The 24,256-nt window shown below is 39.1% G+C and overlaps 1 protein-coding gene across 2 annotated transcripts in view; it reads left to right on the plus strand.

Moving 5' to 3' along the window:
* The first annotated feature begins 9,868 nt into the window (after positions 1 to 9,868).
* The window catches only part of slc12a7b (solute carrier family 12 member 7b), a 67,175-nt gene continuing 52,787 nt past the window's right edge, over positions 9,869 to 24,256 (plus strand). For both annotated transcript variants that reach the window (XM_084339755.1, XM_084339756.1), the window contains exon 1: positions 9,869 to 10,214. In XM_084339755.1, the coding sequence (XP_084195881.1) occupies positions 9,986 to 10,214 (229 nt within the window). In that variant the 5' untranslated portion in view covers positions 9,869 to 9,985. The remainder of the gene's footprint in view (positions 10,215 to 24,256) is intronic.

Raw genomic sequence — 24,256 nt, forward strand, 5'->3', positions numbered from 1 at the left:
GTTTTCGTTTCCAAAGTGATTACAAGAGACACCTGCGAGTCCACACTGGAGAAAAGCCATACCGCTGTGAACAATGTGTGAAGAGTTTTAGTCGTGCAAGTCACTACAAAAGACATCTGCTTGTCCACACTGGAGAGAAGCCATACAAGTGTGAGCACTGTGAAAAACAATTTGCGGAGTCTAGTGATTACAACAGACACCTGCGCACCCACACTGGTGAGAAACCATATCAATGTGAACAATGTGACAAGAGATACACTCATTTAAGTAGTTACAATGAACACCTGCGTTGTCACACCGGAGAGAAACCATACTGGTGTTCTCAATGTAAAAGATTATTTGCTTGGCCAAAATCCTTGAAGGTACATCGTTGTGTTGATGTAGAGGAAGAGAGCTATGACTGAGAAAGTTTCTTCTTTCAGCTCAGAGACTAGTGGCGGAGTCTGCCACTCACATGTCGTATTCAGATAGCTTGCCTAAGTCAAAGGGATTCGCAGGGAAATTATGGATGCATGTAATCCAGCACAGCTTTATCTTATTGATAATGTCCTCGCAGGTCACTGTTCACTGTCTTAGAGCTGTATTAAGTTACTGCTGATGGAAACAAACCATCCAACTGCCACTGATTCATATTAAAAAGGTTCGACTTGCAAAATACTGGGTGACTTTTATTTTATGTCCACTTTTCTTTTGTCCACAGGTAATGCAATGAGTTTGTCATCGACGTAAGAACTGACCTATGATGTTAACTAAAAATGCCTCTTAAATCATTTTACTATTTGAAATCTTTTTTACTTTTATCAAGAAAGTAAAAAAAGTAGTGAGCGGTTGCATGAAGGTCTGCAGGCGAGTGGCTGCACATCTCAGCAAGATCACTGTCACTATTACTGCTGGCAGTTACTATTGTCAGATTGCATGTAGGTAGAGTGAGTTGTCATTTTATCTTATAGGACTTAGACCTGATATTATCATCTGTCCTGAGTGATCTGATCACAAGTGGACAGCTCTGAGTACAGGTGTTAATGCCCCCAAGATTCACTGAGGGCACATGCAAGATCCGATAACTGAGACCGCTTTCAGGGGTGTATACTGTACATGTGGCCACACTCTTTTAGCAGTGTACACACGTGTCCTGGGCCGCATTGAAGGACCGCCTACTCAACTGACTTCCTCTGCCAAAAAACAACAAGAAGCAACATGTATAATGGTCAGATTTTCATGTGGTTCACTGTAATGTAAATGACATGTTTTGCCTCTCTTAACCTGCCATTGTTAGCAGCAGATGTTTATGAACAACTTTCTGAGATGGCAAACATGTAAAATCTTGCAAATACAGTAAAACTTCAGCCAATATAAGCTACTTCTTTTCCTTAACAGATACTGTATTGCGTAGGATGTTGAGTTAGGAGAAACTCTATAAACTTTGTGAATGCTGTCAATAACAAATAAATAAATAAATAAATGAAATATTTAGGGCTTATATAAATTCAACAAATATTCTTCATTAAGTTCTTTCTAAGTATTAAGAAACATTGTGTCCATTTGTCCAAGTGATGTACGGTAGGTGGTTATTTGCATATGAAGCGGAGAAGTGAGATCCAATCACAAGTGATCACCTGAGACGCAATTGGAGATGGGTTCATATACCAGGTGTGAATTCACTTGTGATCGGCTCACTTAGGATGGATGATAATAAATGGTCTCTTCTTCATCTTATAGGGTTGATCCCTAACACCTCCTGTCCATGCCAAAATAATCTTGGCTGAGACACTAAAAGTCAAGTTGCTCCCAACGGTCAGGCCAGCAGCTTGCATGGTAACCCGCTGTGTGCTGCTGTTTAAATGCAGCCATCTGGCCATTTATCTAAACATGAGTGTGCTTGATAGTACTGTAAATAGATCCACCAGTTGCTCTTGTATTTCTGATAAAGCTGCTGCCCAGAGTGTTTGCTGTAGTGTTGAAACACATTTGCTGTTACCATGGTAACCATGGGTGTCGACAAATCAATCAGAACGAAAATCCTAAGCATTACAACTTTAAATTGTTAATTGTCCGTCAGAGATGTTTGTTCAAGATGAAAATGAAATAGATCCATCCATTATCTGAAACTGCTTATCCTTTTCTGCTGCCCTTATAATTAAATAGATCTTCTACCCTAACACAGTGTATGTTTTCTTCTTGTTTCTGTATTATGTCGTTAAAACAAAAAATAGTCATTGTTATGGTAAAATTCATTTCAAATATTTTTATTGTGAAGCGTCATTTCAAAATATCAAACCAGAAAATTGTTATTACAATGCTTCTTTTTTAGTATAAACAACATATGAATAATAACATGAACAAAAAGTAATTAAATGAATAAAAGGAAAAACAGGGACCGGCTAAAAAAAAAGACACATCCCTTACCTATAACAACCCACCCAGGACTGCGATCAAGATTCAACTTGGCCTGCAATATAAGATACCAAAGGTTGCCAAGTTTTCTCAAAGTCTTTAAGTTTGTCCTTAATGAAGAACCGGATCCTCTCAAGGTGAAGTGTGTCCATCAGCCCCGTGAGCCATAACTTCAGTGTTGGGACATCCTTCTTTTTCCAGAATAAGAGCATTATTGCATTATTTGAATAATGGCTTGGACCTGAACTGCATTACTTGAATAATGGCTTGGAGCTAAACTGCATTACTTGGGAGAATTGAAGTTTGTTTTCTTGTTTCCATATTATGTCGGTAAAACAAAATCAACCAAATAATATTTTTTTAATTTCCCCTGCTGTCATTCAACTGCTAAAATCAATCAGTTAAAAAATACAACTAATGAACCACACACGTTTTGGTGCCCAATATTATATAGCATGCTCAAATCTTTCTTTTCTTGCAAACTAGGCAATAAATGTCTACCATTGGTAGATAGGGTTTTATAATGTAGTGTTTATATTTGTTCTTCAAAACAATCATACAGTACAATACAGGCTGTATTTAGGTTAAAAGCTTTTTTTGTCTCTACTTGGACTGACAGTTGTGAATTCTATCCAATTTATTGCGCACATTTTATGCGAAAATTTGAAGTGGGGTCCCTATACTTTCCTTTACTATACGCCCAATACCCACAAACCACACATCAAAGTATGGGATTACGGGAGTGAGAGCAAGGTAAAAAGAATTGTTCAAGAAGACATAACAGCGTCTCCTTGCTCTGTTATGTCCTCTTTTTTACCCTCTTTTCAAGTCTGTGTTATTATGGATCACACTGGTTTTCTTGCAAGAGCCACCCTACTCCGCCTCTGATTGGTTGCCCCTATTGGCAATTAGCCTCTATCTATTCATTCTGTATGCTTGACTCAAACTGTTAACTCATAGTGTAGCTCTGGTAACGTATGTTTATCTTGCAGAACTGATACAGTGAATTATGAACTGTAACTTTCCTTGTAAATACAACAACCTCTTCAGCTCCCTCTCGCTCTTCTGCTGCTTATCCTCCAGAGCAGCTCTTCACTGCCAGAGTGTCCCTTGGCTAGGCAAAGCGGACAGGCTAAGTGTCTGCAGGATGGGCTGCCACGGGGCTGCCCTGCCACTGGTCTGCTAACTAGCCCAGAGACACTGCAGCTGCAACACCTGAAGAGGTAAGAGTGTGTATACCAGGGAAACTACAACTCAAAATGTTCTGTTTCAGTTGGCTGTTTGTTTTACAACCAACCACGAGAAAAACACACAACCCATTAAAACCAGACAACCACTTAAAATACAGTTAAGAACCAGGATGCTTACTAGCTAATTCTTGTCTCATTATGTTGTAATCAAACAAATAATTCATCATGGCCCACTGAACTTCCTCCCTCCCTCTGATTGTCCAGGGGACTACCAGGGCCATGGCAAATGATTTATTCAGTTTTTCAACAGGAAGAAGGTGCCTATCACTTGAACTCCGCCTCTTTTCTCGTCTTCTACCGTCAAGAAATTGTACGATGTATTTAGCATGGAATTTCAGCAGCATGAAGTTGTCGAGGCTTTTGTCATACAACAACAAGAGACGCAAGCCAGTGGAGTAATGCGGGTCTCAGTATCCACAATAACACCCTTATGTGAAGTACACTCATATCATCTCTATCTCTCTGCACAATACATATTGTCCCTTCTGAATAGTGCAGCCCGTGGGATCTTGTTACCAACAGCATGCCATCTGCACACAGACAAAAAAACAAGTCTTCCGACTGCTACCTCTATATTAACTACTACTCCTGTAGTAATCCCCTGTGGACAATGTTTTCCACCACACAACCTTTAGCAAAGATTTAACTGCTTTTACATAGAATTAATTTAAAAAGGAAAAAGAATAAAACTATAAATCCAGCTATTGTTAGTGAAACCCCGGAGAAATTAGCCTTACATCAATGGTGTAAACAAATGATTTATAACACAGAGTAAAATAGCATGTAATAGATGATTTCACACATGAACATATCCTTACAGTGTCTCATAAAGAATTGTATTAAATCTGACTGAATAAATAACGGTTAATTGTCATGAAGAGTGATTACGACGTTTCCATGTGGAAGCCCATATATTGAACAAAACATATAGAAACTTTCATGCTTATAACGATATAAATGACATTTTATATCTGTACAACCGTGTTATAATAACTACTATTTACAGAAGCCACACAAGATGAATTTTAATTGTTGAACACAATCAATAATATATATATTGATCTCCTCTTCACACACAGGGGCTGATTATTCCAATTCTAATCAACACATGAAAATCAATGCATTTGAGTTTTTACCTGGCAGAAAAAATCTGAAAAAAATCAGACCAAAGATATATACTTGAAATTATGATACCCAAAAAAAAGCAAAGAAAAAGCAGCCCAAAGCCGTTCCCATGATTGACTTTGTAAATCTTTTGACAGCACTGACATTTTAATTGTAAAATGTAAAACATCAGTATGAATCTGTTTGAGTTGGTTAATGAAGTGCTCTTCTAAACACATGTAGGTGCGGCAGCTGGGCCTCTGCTCTTCAGAGCATCTCTGTGCACTCTTACATCATGTTCCCCTCTGAGATTTGTTCAGACTACAGAGCTGAGGATGTACCGCTGATGACCTTCCACTGTCTGTTGTAAGAGGGGGGAGCACAATGACACAGCAGTGGGGGACCCATTTCAGAATAAAAGCTTCCTTTCATGCTATATCTCTGACCCACATACACTCCAGGCACGCATCATTGGCTCCAGTAAATTCGCCAACACAGCTGGAGTAGTCTTTAGGGGGCCAGTGAACGGCTGCCTTACAGTATATGATGGCCATGGAGGAGCACTGAGTGCAACGGCCTACCCACGTTGGATTTAGACATTTTTGAGGATCACAGTGAAGTAGTGACATTTACATGAGCAGGTTGTAAGACATGATCTTTTCTGAAAAAAAAAACTTGGTCTTAGTTCTAATTTTCTGAACTCTTAGAGACAAAATTTAAAGGTAAAATGGGACTAAGAGCAATGCTGAGAGTAGACTCAGCTTAAAAATGTTTTACAGTTAAGAAACTAGAGTGATACAGAAATACAAACTGGACATAAATGCACAGATAACTCATTTTTTTAAATGTCAGGATCACAGGATGGTGGCCATTCTCTGGATTGTGCACCCAACCATGTCACAATCTTTTCTCTCTTGTCATTTAAAAAACAAAAAGCCAGGTCAAGAGGGTTAAATATATCTCACTCAAGAACTCTGACAACAACAACTTCACCTCAGCAGCAGTTTGTTCAGCTCTCTCCCAGAGGACAAGCTCTGTGACAACAGAACAGGAATAGAGGAGGCTGTTTGTCGACTGCTCATCCATATTTCCAATGAGTCAAGACTAATCATGTGTATGGCAGTCAGCTGCACGAACCTGCACTTTTCTGTTACTCTATTTGCAAAGAAAAGTGTAATGACACACACCTAAATAGTAATCAGGCGTGGGGTAAAGTGATTTTTTTTTCTTCAGATTTTACAATATGAATATAGAATTCCTATTCTATTCAGTCTTATGCAGATAAACAAATGTACAAAACCATTATTTTAATTAGAACTAGAAAGAAATAAAGAAATGCGCTTGTTGCTAAGAAGTTAAGCCTGTAACAGGCTGTCTTCTCTGGCAATGCATTGATAATGACCAGTTACCATACAGGATTCTATGGAGGCCCATTTGTGCCTGGAAAAGACTAAAATATATATGGAAATTTAGACAAGATAATCAACCAATCAATAAAACAATCAATCAACCTTTATTTATACTCAAGAGATTATTGAGGAGTGACTCACTTTTACAATGACATCGATTCAAACAAAACAATTAAAAAGTAAAAATACAAAGTAAAAGCAGGCCCACAACAGGCTAATGAAAAGACAGCCAAAGCCATCAAAATGGCTATATTCTCTTAAAATAATGTTAAATAACATTCAGATAATTCAGTTACATAAAGCCCCAAAACTACAGTTATACCAGATCATTAAATGGATAAAATACACTTATTGGAAGTAAAAACAAAAAAATACAGTCATGTAAAAATATTAAAAGAATTGAATGGTTTAAAACAACCAACCAGTGGTATAAAAAATACTCAAGTCAAATGTTGAGATGAAAGAAAGTCAAAAATTTGAATAACTAAGTCGAATTTATGAGAAAGTCAGTTAAATACGTCAAAATCTTGACTCACATTGGGAATTCTATATTCTATAAAAACGGCTAAACAAGAACATAAATGTTGGCTGCAATGACTGCACAAATCTTCCACATTTTCTTTTCAGAATTGGATCTCCATTATTAATGTGACCAGTCAAAAACGAGGACGGCACAAAGACGAACGCTGACATTTGTCACCCTGAACACTTGCAGCTGCGGTTGTGCTGTAAAGGACACATCTGTTCTCACCAGGCTTAAAAAAGTAATCTGCAATTCATTTTGCAAGTCATTTTGAACTGAGGTGATGAGTTTAGCTGTGGATGAGTAAAACACCATGGACATGGAGGATTACAAGTTATTTTGTCAGCCCTGTATTTTAGGCTTACAGCCTGGGTGTGCTGCTTCCATCCTTCTTAAATTCATCCAGTCAGATTTAAATAGACAAGAATATCTGCACAAAGAAGTGTAAAGACTCATTATACACATAAACAAAATGCATAGACATTTATTTTTAATGACATTTGTAAACAGAACTTTGTGTTGTAAGGCACTTTCAGGTGACATTTTAATCAGGAGCTGAACTGAACTGACTTAAACTACTCAATGCAGCCACTCCCAGTGACCCCTCCACCCCTCGGTCAACCAACTGTCCCACCAGCTGTCTATTTTCGGTGTCCACGTAACACTCTCAAGCAATTACTGTCAGAGTGGTCTCTTGGAGTTCATCCAAAATATTCACTCCTCTGAAGTTTTGGATAGATGAAAAGTAAATGGCAGACTATTTGACATGGTAAAGATGCAACCTGAGATGCTTGAATAGGAAATGACTGGAACCAAAGTCTATTAGACAGGTATACACAACAATCAGGGGTGGGCTAGTAAGTTGGGGGCTAAAGCCCTGTAAGTACTGTACAGTAAAACATAATAAAAAGTAATATTACATAATTAATAGTTACATTGTTTATTTGCTGCACTGACTTAAAATATTTTACTCCCATGGACGTATTATGGAACAATGGGTGCCTGGACATAGACATGTCTTATATACTGTAGGAGCAAGACACCTAGATAGAATGAGCAACTACAAAAGGCACTTGTGTTTCTTTTTGGTAATTCTGTGCCTCTTTGTTGTCATTTTGCGTCTCTCGTTCGCCTATTTCAGTGGGCTGGGCATGGGGGTGGGGGTAGTTGTGTTCATGTTGGGCGTGCCACCACTCTTGCCCTGCCCCTGACAGTAATGTGTCTCATCTTAGAGCTTGGAATCTTTCATTCCACACCTCAACAGTATTCATTTAATCATTTTTTGATTATGCTAATGTGTAAGTTGCATTTGTGTGTGCTGTTTTATAGTTTCAAAAACAATTGTAGTTGTGTCAAAAAGCAATAGTATGGTGGCCCTGAGGCTCAAAACATAGCAACATTTCTGATAACACAACATTTCAGAAAGCATGACATTTCAAAAAATTATAGTGCCATTTGAAAAAAAAAAAAAATCTTAGAAAACACAACCTTTCAGAAATTTCTGGAACGTTGTGTTTTGTGAAATGTGTTTCATGTTGGTGAGTTTTAACCCTCTGAACCACCATACTCTAGGCTTTATGCTCAGTCATATTTGTATTTACCATATATCCATTGCAAGAAGTATGTCTTACAGGAGTCGCAACCACACATGATCTTCCTTCTGACCTACTGACCTGAGATTTCCATGCTTTATCAACTGTTTTGTTACGGTGTGTTCCAGATGTTCAGTGAAGCAACCTGTTACTTTTTACAAATCTGCTGCTTATGTAATCTATGGGAAGAGGATATGTTTTCATCCCTCTTGGTGAGTCTGTCAGAGTGACATACTTCCCTTTGAATTTGGCCAACAGATAGGTCTTTGCACAGGGAACACTTTATTCATCCGGTGTGGGGAACCTGATCTGGGATTTCAAACCCCAGATGATCATGTGTTTTCAGTGAAAGCAAAAGAGATATAAATGTTATTTAAAGCTGATATTATGATGGAAGAACAAGCTTAAGTGCAAGATTTTGCTGTGGATATGTGTATGGACATTTTGGAAAAGATTTGAGGGAGTGCTCTGTACCTTCAATTGTGTCAAACTGAAACAGCTCCAATGTTCGAAGTGCTGTATGTTCCGTGTTTCAGTTCCTTGAAGATGTTTCACCTCTCATCCAAGAGGCTTCTTCAGTTCTAACTAACCGGAGGGGAGTTGCAGCCTTTTAAACTCTGTGTGGGAGTGTCCTTAAAGAGTCGTTAAGGACATGTTTGAGCTCTGAGTTTCAGAGTCGTTAGGGCCACTTGTGGGTCATTGACCCAACCGGCCTTCATGTGGGTTGCTAGTGCCAGGTGAGCCCAGGTGTGAATGGTTGTTAAGCTGTCTGGGGAGAGAACTCAGTACTGTATTGTAGGTGGGTGATAAGTAATGTCTTAGGCCACCCCCTCTGTTCAAAGACGGCTGTTGACTATGTATCAAAAACTGTCTGGAAACATGAGAGAGTATCCCATCCTGATTTACTGACAAACTATGTGCTCTAAGCTGTAACATGCTAAAGTTATTTTGACTAAGGGCTGACAAATGACTAAACCATCACTGATTTCTAAATTAGAATGATTTATTGAGTTCCTGTAGCAGGCTATTGATAGTGGAGGAAGTACAGAGTGAGTGTTAATTACCCTGTTCTTTGGAGACCATTAAAGAAGCTTGTAATAAGCATGAGTTTGTGCTCCACTGTAACAAGCAGGACACAGTCTCACATGCACTACCATAAAGAGTATTCTGTTTAGCTGTATTGTTTGGCTTCTTGGTCTACGTCAACTTTAAAGTCAACAGTAGATGTATTTATCGATATACATTTCAGTGAGTTGAGGAAGTATATTTCCTTGAACAATATTTAGAAGAGTGTGTTTTCTTTTCTCTTTAGCCCTCTTGTGTAGTCTATAAAAATATTCTGACTTATATGTAGTCTTATACATATTTTTTATTCGTTTACTAGATGGACTTGTGTAACAATAAAAACTAGATAAGTTCGATTATGTTGAGAATCTTTTAGAACTCGCTCATTCCACAATTAACAAATTTCACCCACTGTGATTTGCTTCTGGAGATGATTGACAGCGCTCCCTGGCTCTGTCAACCAATGAGCGACGGCGGAGGGCGGGCGCGTCTCTACTGTAATCAATCCTCTGATCACCCCGTGAGCGTGTGTCCCTCTGTACGCTGTCCTGTGTGCTCGCTCTCATTGAGCGTGAACCGCAGAGGTTAGCCGGCCGGTGCGTTTTCCCCCCTTAAAAAGTCCAACAAGAGGGGAGAAGAAGGAGGGACATGGGCGAAAGATTTGTGGTAGTCCCGGTTGACGGAGGGGTTAGGGTCGCCGGGGAGGGGGAGCACTCGGACGCGGTTGTCTCTGACCCGGCACCGGACACCGGCAGCAGCACCACCGGCGGCGGCACATTGGAGGATAAAGAGGCGGGGGAGGATTCCGTGTTCGAGCCGCAGGACCCCGACGCTGTGGTGCCTATCCTGGAGTACAACAGGGAGCCCAACAAATACGGTAAGACAGCTGCCTGTCACAAACTCCGTGTCCCACTTCTTATCTCATCTGTCTAGGATTAGCCGACGCATTTCACTGGGCTCTGTCTGAGCTCGGAGTTATGTAATGAAGCCGGGGCGTCATTACCCCAAAACTGAAGCTGTGGTGAGGCGGATATACCTGGAGTTAACTTAAGTCACGAAAAGTTTGAAACCCTGCTGTAAGGCATTCTCTGGTCTAGTTTTGGTGATGTCAGAAACGTCGTCTGTCCCCACACAGTCCAAAGAGAAAGTGGCACTTGATTTTTCTCGAAGATTCTGACCCTTTCCATAGAACGGAAAATTAAAATTAGCATTAGCTTATGTCTAATTAAGCCTCACCTAAATGAATACGACTTAATGAGCTGTTGAGCTGCAGCCGTATGTCCCTCAGTTTCTTCTTTTATCATGAAAGTGTAAGTAGAGTCAGTTGTTTTTGTCGCTGTACCTTTCAAAATAATGGAGAAAATGCAGCTCGAGTCTTGAACATTGGAGAGCTCAAATAAAGAAGAGAAACTTGAGTTAGGCTTAACACATCTTGTTAACAAGATATCCTCCCATTTAAACACACTGTAGTAATCCTAGAGAAAGGAAAGGAGTGTCTGTGGCATTTTGGCATTCAAAATGATGTCATTAGCTCACTCTGGGCTTGTATTTGTAAAGAAACATTTAACTTGATATGTGAAATGATACTTACATGGTATGCAGTTAGATTATACTGTAGGCTAACTGTTTTATTATGATATGTCTCTCTGAACCATGATGTGGCTGCACTCTGTCCTCAAGCCTTGTCCGATCAGTTGCTCACAAACAAGGTGCTTCTATAGCAACAGGTTGAGGGCTGCTGCAATAATTGCCTGGAACACTGTCCAAGCAAGCATGCTAAATTACAGTGTGCTGATGTCTTCATGTGTGCAGACAATATGTTGTGTGTATCGATTGGTGACCGTTAGAGCAAGGCCTGTTTTGTTAAATTGTGCTGAACTGCCAAAATGTGTCTCTAGTTGTGGATTATTTTGAACAGAGCCTGACCAATATATCGGTTGGCCGATATATTAGATGATAACAGATCATCTTTAATTATTGAAACCCTACTAAGTGTGGGGCTGTTGCTGGACTATGTGGTTTTTCAATTGAGATAAACAAAAAACACTGCAGATGAATAAGCAACACTACAGGTGATACCAGCAAAAAGCCACTTTGACTCTGATCGGCCGATATATCGTTGTAGAAATATTTACTCCCTTATATCTTCGCCGGGCTCTAGTTTTGAATATGTCTTGTTTAGATGAATGTGGGTGTCATAAATTAAAAATTAAAAAATGGAAAACATTTATCATGAAACAACTCATAAACAAGTGAAAAATGTGGATGAAAAAAAATGAGAGCAGTCCCTCAGGTGGTTATTGTTGTGCCTGTGATGAACCATGGTGACGGTGAGTGGGTGTTGCTATTGAAGCAGTGTGCCAGGGTGTTATGTTAGGTCCAATGAAAAATGTCCCACTGAACCAGGGCCAATACAAGATGCCAGCCAGATAACAAGTCCATTTCAGGCCCAAGTGCAGCTACTGATCGTGATATAGAGCACCAAAATGATATGAGAACTAATGTGTTCCATTTCTTTTGTGTAGTATCAAAACAAGATTTAGACAAAATAAGGCTTCTGTTTGTTTGACATGTAATGCACTTCTGACTGTGTTAAAAGGTCCTTTGATATCTGCCCTTCATTACCTCTGATCAAAAACAAAATTGATTTGATTTTCATAATCAGAATACTTTATTAATCCCCAGGGGGAAATTGTTTTTGTTACAGATGCTCCGTGCAAAGTAGAAATAGAAATATAGCATGAATGGAAACAAGAGATAAAGATACAGATAGCATAGTAAAGTAGACGATATCAATTGATTTGATTTTGATTTGATCATCTGTAGCTTGATTTAGAGCGTAGAAATGTTGTCTCAAACCACCCAGGGACAGTAGCAGACGTGTCTATCTTAAAGCCTAGCTAACACAGAGCTGCAGAGCTGTGAAAAGGCCTTCCTTGATTTCCTCCTCTATGATACAAGGACAAGTTGGCACCTGTCTATTCAGTTTTAATGCATAGATTGAATTTCATTATAAATCAGATTAAGCTACGATAAGAAGTGCACATGCACTCATGCACTTGGAGTGGCTTGGGTATGCAGTGCTTGGTCTTGTCGTGGCCTTTGCCTTGTATTTCTCTCACCCAGACAATGATAGAGAATAATGTGTGTGAGCTTTCATCACCAAACATTTTAATCTCACGAGCACTGAAGAAGATTGTATCCCCTCTGTGATCACACAATGAAAGAATGTGGCTTTATCATGTGATGAAAATTATGGTGGTTCTTTCATTTGTGTTTGTTAACAGTTAAGATTGACAAGGTTAATCAATACCCCCTTTCTGCTGCTCAAAAATCCCACTTTAGCCCACTAAGATCAGGCTTTTGTGTGCAATGGGAATGTGTAAACTCTGCATTTACCCCCGGGTCTATTGACTCTGCAGTAGACACAGGTTTTTATCACCTCGACTTGGCTCAGCTTTGATCTTAACGTAAGACCTGGGTGAAAATGCTAAATTCCACCGTGTGGAGTGATGACACATTATCAACATACGGTGGCGGCGCGTAAATAAGGAAGGAATTTGGGATGCAGTCTGTTAAGGACGTTTTATTACTGGACACAGTGTTGGAGGCGAAGCCCCATTCATTCCTATGAAAGCAGCTTAGTGGTGTTTTGAAGCCAAAAAAGCTTAACTTCCAGGATATGAAAATACCTGGATCGCCGGCCGAGCTGGCTAACTTCTGGTTTAGTGCCCAGCTAACTTGAAGGGGGATAAAATAATTTAATCATGCAGCTCTTCTAGACTTTCCAAATGTTATTGGACCGAATGGCTCAAATTCTGACAGCTAAACGAGTCATTTGGCGGGGGTTGTGATGCTCTGGATAATTTGGCGCATTTGTGGTGTGAAACGTGATGTCAGTGACGTACAACCTAATGCTTCAGATAAAAATCACAGACAGGCTTCCTTGCCTGCGGGAAGTGGGAATGTGGTCCATACGCGTTTTTTAGCGTGTTGACCCCTGTTTAAAAAGCCTGTGTAGACCTGCTAATTTTGGTGGAAAAGCGGTATCAGTCATTTACGCCTGTGGGGAAACGTGTCCTCTATATTTGACCCTACCTAGCTATTGAGGAGGAGCAAGATGTCCACGTCCTTCTCAAAGGAGGTCAATTTGCTCTTTAAAATAAATATCTTTGGGTTTTGGAGTGTTGAACATTGGTATTTTCTCATATTTTATAGACTAAACAATTCATTAAAAAATTATTGATAGATTATCTTGTATGATTAAATATTGACCCTTTGTTTTGCGAGTTGTTTGTCCTGGATTTCAGCTTCCTTAGTTCCTTCCTTTCCTGATGTTATTGTGTTGCAATCAATACATGACTGATAGCAGAGGATACTACTTGTTTCATGTAATTGTCCGTACTGATAGGGCACCGGGTGCTAGGTCTAAATTGAATTCCTGGATGATAAAGTTGATAATCATAGCACATTTAATGATTTTCCATTACAGAGGCACCACCTCTTAGTGCTTCTTTGAAAAGATTCTTGTCATTTTTTTTCTCTCTAATCAAGACTGTTACCAGTTATCTGAAACGGACAGAAAGAAGGTTTTCTTGAGATTCGTAGGTCACTGATAAACAGTTTACTTTTCTACTGTGAGCTGAGAGAAGAGCTCTGTTGATTGTAAAGCTTACCACGAGACTGTGTGACTTTCCCATAGTTGATAAGTGGAGGCTTGAAGTGATCTTTAAAAAACAGTGATTTGTGATTAAGCACCATATTAATATATTACAATTTGAACTGGGAAAGTGTGTTAGTCCTGTCATTGAGATTACAAAACAAATATATTGGAGGAGATTAGGTAACAGACATATTGTAAAGAGGAAGTGGTGGCTATGAAGAAATGGAAACGATAGAAAAGAAGGTGGTGGCTGAATGATAGTAGCTGTTTGTTTCACTGGCACGCCCTCTTAAAGCCTCTCACGCCATTTAATCATGAGCTTTTTTGCTTGTTTCTTGTACAGACTGTGTGAAGCAAAGGCCAAGATGCAAATAAATTGGATATATGAAAATATAAAAAGTATTATGTATAAAGTATATTGTATATAGTCAAATAATCGATATTGATGTACTGTAAACACAGTGTCTAAATGAAAGATGTGACGAACATATTAATAGTTAATGAAATCACATGAAGAGGTTTCAGGGTGCAGCAGAGGATGCACCCTGCTGCTTCCCTCAGATACAGAGACTGACTAAGATTACATTTGGATTTATGAGAGATTAAGCAGGCAGTGAAAGATTGACGAGGTTGTACAGGGATAAGGGTCTCGAAAAGGTGTCGGATTTAAGCATGATGCGTCAGTACGCAGACAGTGATTGTCAGTCTGACAGTAGACACATTGCCAGATCTTTAGGGTTGGGGAAACGCTGTTGAAGCTGAATAGTAGCACATTAAGCTTCAAACCACAATTTTGCCTGTTGCAGCAGAGGTGCTTTGCTGTAATACATGCGTCCTCTGTGCAATGATATTGTAGTGGTGTTATTCATAATTTTCATCATTTGAGATTCTTTGTGTAGAATCCGAAGCCCCCTTTACTCAGCCTGTTCAAGGTGGGAATGTTGCGCCCTTATTCTGTCTAGCTGATCTGTATGTATCTGTATATGGAACGTGGAAGGTGATGTTGCTCTGCCTTTTAAGCTGTTGGAGGTTGTAAAGGATCTGAAAGGGGTGACAGCTGATGGGACACACACTGTTTGGCCTTATATTTGGACCAAATAGGGCATTGTGGTGATTAGTGCAGGGCAGGGTAGGGCTCGTGCCAGAAGACACAACTGGGAGTGTATCATTGTTTGGTCCGTGAACTTTGCCTGGATAGCAAAAAAGCTTGAAGCAACAACTCTTAAACCTCCTCTTCTTCTCTATCTGCAACAAGTTTGCAGAGTATATCTCCTCTTGTGATTGGCTGCTGCAGGTTGCATTTCTGTTTCATCTTTTCACCACAGGGCCATTGCTAATGCTGACACTGATATTATGAAGTAAAAAAATTCCGATATCAACATATCGGCTGATGTGCACACATTTTTGACAGTGATCCCTCGAATGTGGTTCTCAAAAAACACTGAAACAATAAACTTCACTTAGAATTTAATAATTATGAATTAACCCAAGCATCTTTATCTCTGTTATAAAGTCTTATATCGGCGCGTAATGGGCAACATATACTCCCATACAGATAAATATCTGTGGCAGGCCAATATTGATTGGCCTACAACATTTGAATTTGAAAGTTTGCAGGTCAGGTAGTGTGTTATGAAAATGTGCTGTAAACTGCATCAACTGAAATGCAGGGGCCTCAAAACTTGTTGGTGATTAAAAGTCAGTAAGTCTCAGACTTTGCTGCTTTATTTTGACCATTCTTTTTGAATCGTGTCACTTGCAACTACACCAACTTTGCCAGTATTATTTAGTAATGCTAACTTGGCCAAGTACCCTTATAACATTAAGACTACTGATGAACATACTAGAACATACTAGATTTCTTCAAATGCAAAAACCCTAAAATCAGGATGTTTTTTAGAATGTGCTTTTACAAGTGCTTTTATACATTGACTGTATGTACCAGAGTACAAGAGATTTCAAGGTCTTAAATGAGCACTCTGTAGTTTTTGAGAAGACATGTTAATGAGTGATCTTCATTGGCTGATTTTTTTTTCTGCCTAAACAAACTAAATACACAACTCTCTTTGTTTTCATGACTGATTAAACTGAAAAAACAAACAATCACATTTCATACTGTTTTACTTTGTTTATATGAGGCTGACCCTGCCACCTTTCTAGCTTCAAACACTGTTCTGGGACCTTATTTTCCTCTGAGAACAGCTTGTTTATTCAGTTAGGGAACAAATACGTATTTCTGAGTTTGAATTATTATCTCATTATTAATAACCTCATATACCTCATAAATAATTTCTCCAAAATGTCACAGTGCCCCTTTTAAGGTGTGTGTGTGTGTGTGTGTGTAAATGCTCATGATTGTTTGCTAGGTTTTATAACCATTTGGCTCCAGATGGACCTCAAAAACAGAGAACTGTTGTGTGTGAAGGAGTTCAGAGAAGTGCGCTATTTTCCAGGTGGAGCCTGAGGTTACATGATAAATACAGCCTAGATATTGTCCGGGGTAGCAGTATGAATAGGTTATGGTTGGTAAATGAGTGCGAGTCTTCAGAATGTCCTCACCGCACAGAATTATGTTTGCATGCATGTGTGTGCATTCATGTTTAAAGAGGCATGCACCTTGGGCTATCATGTGCTGCCCTCTGCTTTATTTGGAGCCCAGCAGTCAGCACATGGACACCAACTGGGCCCTGGCGTCCACTATATCTGCTCCTGCTCCTGTGTGGCCTCCCAGTCCGCTGCCTCCCCTGCCAATCCTGCATAGGATGTTTGTTCCAGTTGCTCCTTATTTACACGCAGCACTTAAGACGAGGGGTGTGTCCCTCGCTGGTCAGACAGAACGGTTTTCGGAGAACTTTCCTCCTGTTTTGGCAAATAAGCACAAACACATTTTAGCCAAATAATCCAAAAGATCTTTTCATCAAGAAACGGTTTTGCAATAGTCTTTTTTTTTAAGTCAACAGTGGTGTCATGCCTTTCATTCAGAGCTTGTTTAACAGCGTACTTGCCAACATAATGATAATGCAAGTTTAACGTCTCTGATGTTCACAGTTACAAAAACATGAGGGTGGGTGTCAGTCCTGACCTGAAGGCATGCAGGGACACATCTTTCTTGTCTTACATGTCTTGAGTCACAAAGCAATCATTACACATTATCCCCTCTAGCAGTTGGAAGTCTTCCTCAAACTTTGGTGTTTGACATTCATTATTACATCCATTATGTGAATGTGGATCTGTGTTAACTCAATATTACCATTAAGTAATTGGCCTTTTTGAGTCATTAAACTATAGAAGATGATTAGGGCCACTGTCAAAAATGTGTTCAGGTCCTGAAATTCTATTTGTTTTTCAGAATTCAGTTTTTAAAGTCTGAATTCTGAGAAAAAAAAGTCAGTATTATTGGAAAAAACTCAAAACCCAAATTTGTCACAGTGATCGCACTCCTCTTCCGCATAAAACCTTTGACGATTTGACAGTTTTTCCAGGTTTTTTTGCTACATTTATCATGTTAAACACAAATATTGAAAGTTGTGCATATTGTTTAGACAATTTCTAAACTGTTTCTCTATTGCCTACTCTTATAATGGCTCAGAGACAGTTTTCTGTTGCTATCAATACCTTTAAATACAGTCGTTATTGTCCATGTGAACTCACAACAAACTACACACTGCAAATATATCCTCACCTGAGGTCAAGGGGAGGCTCTGGTTTTCACAGAGCTTTACTCTGTTTCCTTCTTTCCTTTACTAAAAGAAACTCGGTGAGATACAAAGCTCCAGCTGTCAACAAGATATAGTTGGCATGTGCGTGCAGTCCAAAGCGTTATGTTATGACAGCCATGTGTTAATGGTCTGTGGCAGGCTTGAAGTGTAGGCCAACCGATCGGTTTAAGTTTAAATACGTTTGAAAATTACATATTTGTTTGTGAAAAGTAAGGTGTGTAAAATTTAGAAGCTACAGCTGTTATTTCAATGTGCCAGATACCTATTTTTTTTCCATATTAAAGTAAAAAGGTATATTATTGTTCTCAGTATTTGGCAGATAACCCATGGATATTAAAGGTATACAATCAGGATTGGGGCCAAAAATACTTGATTTGGACATCCCTAAATAACATTATTGCATAGAATATTTACTAATCAATGCACCGGACTTACTGGGTATGAAAATACTACTGTAATCAACATGAAATCCTGTTCTTATCTCTTCTTATGCTCTGTACATGAAATACAGCGGGTGTTTGTTTCAGACACACAATGCATGTGGTCAGATTGATAACAGTAACAATTTCCATCAGCTGAAAGCCACTGCTACTGAATAGACGTCGGACAGACATTGGAAGTTCTCTATATTTGGTTTTGGTAGTCATGGGGTTTTCCAGCCCTTGATCAGCAGTATGTGTAAGGTGAAGTAAGGCTCAGTCTAAGACTGTCTTTGCTATATCGGTAAATACTGTTTTAGGACATAATGAGTCCAAATGAGACCCATGGAGAGCAAAATCTATCTTTTGAAAAGGCATCAGGAGCTGGCAAAATGTATTGTGTAGATTCAAATACAAATACAAGTACAAGTAGCTTACAAGGAGGTGGACAGATTGGTCCTAGTGTCTCCCAGTACAATAGCTCTGCAATAAATGCTCATTTTTTAAATTTTGCAATTTTTTGTTTATAAAAAGGTTGAGGTAGCAAATTGTGGTGCAATATGTGTGTGACTTGGTCCTGCAGCTAAGTTTGCCACAATTCCATATTTCTGAACTTGGATACAAAACTAAAAAGATTTCTGTTTCAATATCACAGCAAAAAGAAAATAAAATCCTAGGCACACAGTGTTTTTTTTAAATGAACACCCTGCACACAGTGCTGGTAAAGAATAAGTCACTGAACCCACACCAACACATTTGTAACAATGTTAACGTCTGTGCAGCCTTGGGTCGAAAATCTGATTGTAGATCGTTTTTGTCAAAGCTTCAATACTGTTGAATGCAGACATCACATCAATAACAACAAGTTGCCATAGATTAGACACCTTTCTATTACTATAACAAAAAATAAGCATTACTTAATTTCATTTCATTACTAAGTTAGAGTTGAATAATTTGATGTTCAAATTATTGTGTCCACCCGAGGTATATGGAAGGAGAGAAGACAGCTAGGTACAGTAAGAGCTCCTTAGTGTGGCGTCAGTGGATATCAGATGTCAGAAATGTGTAGGGAGACGTATGAGTATCATGTTCTGCTGGTTCTGAATGAGGAGCCTAAGCCTAACCTTCTTAACCCCACCCCTGTCACCAGCAGCCTAAATGACTGCAGTACAGTCAAAGGCCAGAGATGTAACTGATACAGTGGAAGCTTCAATCATTTCCAGCGTGTCTCGTGACTTGATCTGAGCTGTCTGCTCAAAACAAAAAAAAAAGGAACTGAGCTGACAAAACACTTGAGTCAACTTCTGTTTTTGCTATACTTGCTCTCTGACGGATATTAATGTCCAGCTACCCAGCATACCAAGAGAGAGAAAAGACAAAACTGTTCTTACACAAGAACTGGCGACAGATTTACGCAATACGCCTGACTTAGTTTTCAAGGACAGTTCAGTGTTCCGGTTAGTGTAAACACATAATTATGTTTGTGCAGTTATCAGTTTGGAAAACAGGTTTCCAAAGAATTTTCATCAACAGCGCTGCTTTCTTTCAGATCTTTCAAGGTCCACTTGATTTTCTTATTTTAGATTGTATCCACTTGGCTGTGAATTCCATTGGTTGTCATTGACTTGTAGTGAAAACTGATAAAAAACAAAAACAGTATAGCTACAATGTGTATGCACTAAAACATGTCAAAATATGCCATGTCCCACACATGGTATACTGGTGAAGAGTGTGTGCAGTGTGAATGCAGACCTCACGCATACTTCAGACCAGTTGTACATAGTGATCTAGAACCAGGTGTGGGTGAAGTGATTGGGTGGGAGTAGAAGGTGAGAGACTTAACCTTATGATAAAAGTTTGTTTCTTTATGGTTTTTTTTGCCAAATTCAGCGATTGAGTTATTACTCTTTACAGCCTACAAAAAACTGATATAAACCTTGTTTATTCACTTATGGAAAAATTAAGTATTTCTGAGATTGTATAAATACCTCATTAATATTGTAAATATGAAAGTTTCTGAGTTTGAATTTCTTCTCCAAAACTACACAGTGCCCCTTCAATCTGTAACGGGACCCGACATTAGCCCTGATTAGAAAAGACACAGCAGAAAATAGCTAAAAAGAACTGTCTTCACCTTCAGAAGAGAAGAATATGTCACCCGAGCCTGTTGTGTGAGATACACAGTTTAATGGATGACCGGCAGGCAAGTGTGCTGTTACCTGAGATGGTTGAGGTGTGGCTGTCCATGTGTGGAGTAAAGACACTACAGACTTCATGTTGTCTCTAACCATGTAGTTTACCTTTGCTCAGCTATTTTATTGGGGTTTAGTTTGACTCTGAGTAGCTGATTGTGACTGGTGGGATTTTCCCATTACAGACCAATAAATATAAGTCATGGAAATGTTTCTAAAAGGAAACTAAAGGTTCAGTCACCATTTCACAGTCAGACAGTAGGAAAGTCTGACTGAATATGATGGCTGGCACTGTTTCCCCTTAGTTTTACTTGAGTCAGTGCTTGTAAAAAAAAAAAAAGGCCTTTCCATTTGCTAGTTTACATGAGATTACTGCTCTGTGTTTTGATTGGTGCTATGTGGGTAATTTATTTTAAGGCTTTTGGTCTAGATATGTAGAACAAATAGCTCATAATTTGTCATGATGGTGGTATAACTTGTATTTCCTGATGTGATCAATTGGGGGCAACAGAGTGTCAGTGTTAGTCTTCAGCGATACGCTGTGTGATGAGAGGAGAACAGTCAGATTTGAAGGCAGAAAACCAGAAGCCATTAAAAGGCAGGCTATTGCCCAGGTGTGAGTTTCTGTTTGGTCCAATGAAATGGCTGACTGTAATGGTAACAAACATGTTGCATAGGGACACTGGGACATTTTCAGCTTTCAAACACAAAGTGTACACATACTGTGAGTTACATTGAAATGGTTTGTTGAAGCACACGATGTCACACAGACCAGCTGTGCACTATTTCCAGAAGGCATAGAGCTGAGGTAAGCAAGGCTCTGAGACAAAGAGGCAAAGAATCAAATGACCCAGGAAGTCTTTTCAGTAGTTCTTGGAATTAGTGGACCAATCCTGAGCTAAAAATCAAATTTGCATTAGTTTATCAGTTGCAATTTATGCAGGATGTAGAAGTAATGTTAATTTTCTGTCAACACCTGAACCATAGCAGTTCATAATGTTGTACCATAACGTATATCAAGGATTTTCTTTTGTCCTCCCTCTGGCCTCTGTCTTTCAAAAAACTTAAAATGCCATTTTTGTTGCAGGAGGAGGTAATTGAGGGAAAGGGAAGCCATGACCCAAACTAACATGACATGATAAAGAAATGATATTCTAGCTTGATAGCCACCATGATTTCTTTTAGATTTATGCAGTTTTTATTGTGTATTACACAGATTCACACAGCTTCATTCTGTATATTGTATATTCTTTATACCAGGAAAGTTGTTTTTCCTCCTGTCTCCTCCAGAGGGCACCGTCAGTTCCTGCTGGGGATTCAGTGTATTACTGAAAGGGTCTTGAGCAGGGTAGATGGCTGATATCACAGACATTTTAAAGTAATGTTTTATGACTGTGTAATCCTTTTGAAAAAGTACGTCTTTTCCAAAAGACTTAATCAGTATTCATGTACAGTCGTATATCAACTGATTAACCATTGCACCAGTTGTATCAGTTGTGAACAGGAAAAAACTGACTGAGTAGCGAGACTAAACAACAGGTGGAATTATCTCCATTTTAGTTAAAAGGAAGAAAAGTCCATGAGTAGAAAGAGCAAAGCACTTCTCCACACCCTGGTTTGCGTCCTTGGGCTGTACTTGGTGTGTCTGTCTCCTCCCATCTTCCCTTGTAGAACCAATCAATACATCTACTTTGCGGTTAGAAATCTAAGCCTGTTGAGGAAAAGTTCAGCTCAGTTGGACTGTTGTTATTTTTGGGGCTGATGTCTGTGGAGCTGGTCCCAACCAAAGACTGTACAATATATACACATAATAATATGTATGTCTTCTACCACCTGTACATAATTTCCATTAACCCATCCTTTTCCATGCAGTAGTGATCAGCTGTAAAAATACATTGTGCTGATATTTGATGTGTGAGGTTAGAACTTGGCTTAGTCATCATATGAAGGTAATCAGTAGTGTGTAACAGTAGTGACTAACAGTAAAGCCTTTGTCACATTGTCTCATCAGTTGGACATGTCGGCCTGTAGGGCTTTTACTTTAAGCTTTAAGTTTGTTAAAAGAGCAGTTCACCCAAAACTGAAAAAAATCAGTCATCATCTCCTCCCCCCACACTGATGGAAAGTCAGGTGAAGTTTCATAGTCCACAAAACATTTCTGGAGCTTCACAGCAAAACAGTGTTGCAGTATTCCGTTAAACAACTTAAGTAGCTGGGGACACAAGAACTGGCGACAGATTCACGTAAAATGCCTGACTTAGTTTTCAAGGACAGTTCAGTGATCCTGTTAGTGTAACCACATAATTATGTTTGTGCAGTTATCAGTTTGGAAAACAGGTATCAAAGAATTTTCATGAATGTTCATCAGTAGCGCTGCTTTCTTTCAGATTTTTCAATATCTACTTGATTTTCTCATTTTAGATCATGTTGTCCACTTGGCTGTGAATTCCATTGGTTGTCATTGACTTGTAGTGAAAACTTAAAAGGGAACAAAAACAGTATACAGCTACAATGTGTATGCACTAAAACATGCCAAAGTGTGTGCAGTGTGAATGCAGACCTCACGCATACTTTAGACCAGTTGTACAATAGTGATATAGAACCAGGTGTGGGTGAAGTGATTGGTTGGAGTAGAAGGTGAGAGACTTAACCTTATGATAAAAGTTTGTTTCTTTATGTTTTTTGCCAAATTCAGCAATTGAGTTATTACTCTTTACAGTCTACAAAAAACTGATGTAAACCTCTCTCCATTTTGCTTGCCCCAGAGCACCCCTTATTTCCCCCTGAGAATAGCTTGTTTATTCACTTATGGAATAAGTAAGTATTTCTGAGATTGTACAAATACCTCATTAATATTGTAAATATGAAAGTTTCTGAGTTTGGTTTGGTTTTTCCATTAACCCATCATTTTCCATGCAGCAGTGATCAGCTGTTGCCACAGAAAAATACATTGTGTTGATATTTGATGTGTGAGGTTAGAACTTGACTTAGTCCTCATATGAAGGTAATCAGAAGTGAGCAGTGATGTTTTAACTGCTCTTCAGTAGATTCCAGAGTCTCTAGAATGAAGTTACGTAATAAATACCCTTGTGTTCCTATGTTTTCATATTTTGCTTTGGCTGTGAGATATTGCGTGAAACATGACATGGTAAAAAAATGTTTTTCAGCTGAGAACTGCTCGAGTCACAATGTTTCAGCCTAGATTTCAGTCTCCACTGTGCAGTGTTGTAAACTCTCTCATAAAAGGGCCATTGTTCTCCTGGCCTGGATGCACCAACTGTCCCTGAGAAGCAGTCTTACTGTCTGACCACCTAATCAGCGGATGCCAGTTACATCACTCATCATCAACTGGTCAGGAATTAGATCAGTGATCTCTTTGTTACCTCAGTAGCAGCATAATACTTTGTGAATATTCAGTTGTGAAATGATTCCTATGATTGAGGAAATGGTAGCTGCTACATTAGCTAATAGCCTTCTTTCAATACTGAACATTGGATTTTCATGTTGCTTGCAGCCAGACCCACCCACATACTAGAATTATGATGATTTTTGAAACCAGACCTGTCATCTGGATAGCAGCATGTATAGACAAAGTAAACTTTACTAATAGAACTATGACAGTGTGCGATAAGAAGAATGTGTTCTGGTAAATGGTACTTCTCACAAGTATAGTGAAATTCAGATTCCTGCAGAATCAGTAAAGGGAAAAACGTTTGAACATTTGAACCTGGAATTCGGTACTGGTACCCAGTGGTAACTTTTTTAGTAATTTACTCTCTCTGTAATGTGTCATTTCAGTTGTAAAACTTAAGGCGCCACATACAACCAACATTGTTTAAAAGGAGGAAGCTGTTCAAAGAGTTCGGGGCAGCTGGAGAAATGTTTTTCCACTTTAAATGTAGAAACTGATGGAACATCAGCACAGC

This window comes from Pagrus pagrus, assembly GCF_965226575.1.
Source record: "Pagrus pagrus genome assembly, chromosome: 20".
In the NCBI taxonomy this organism is placed as follows: Eukaryota; Metazoa; Chordata; class Actinopteri; order Spariformes; family Sparidae; genus Pagrus; species Pagrus pagrus.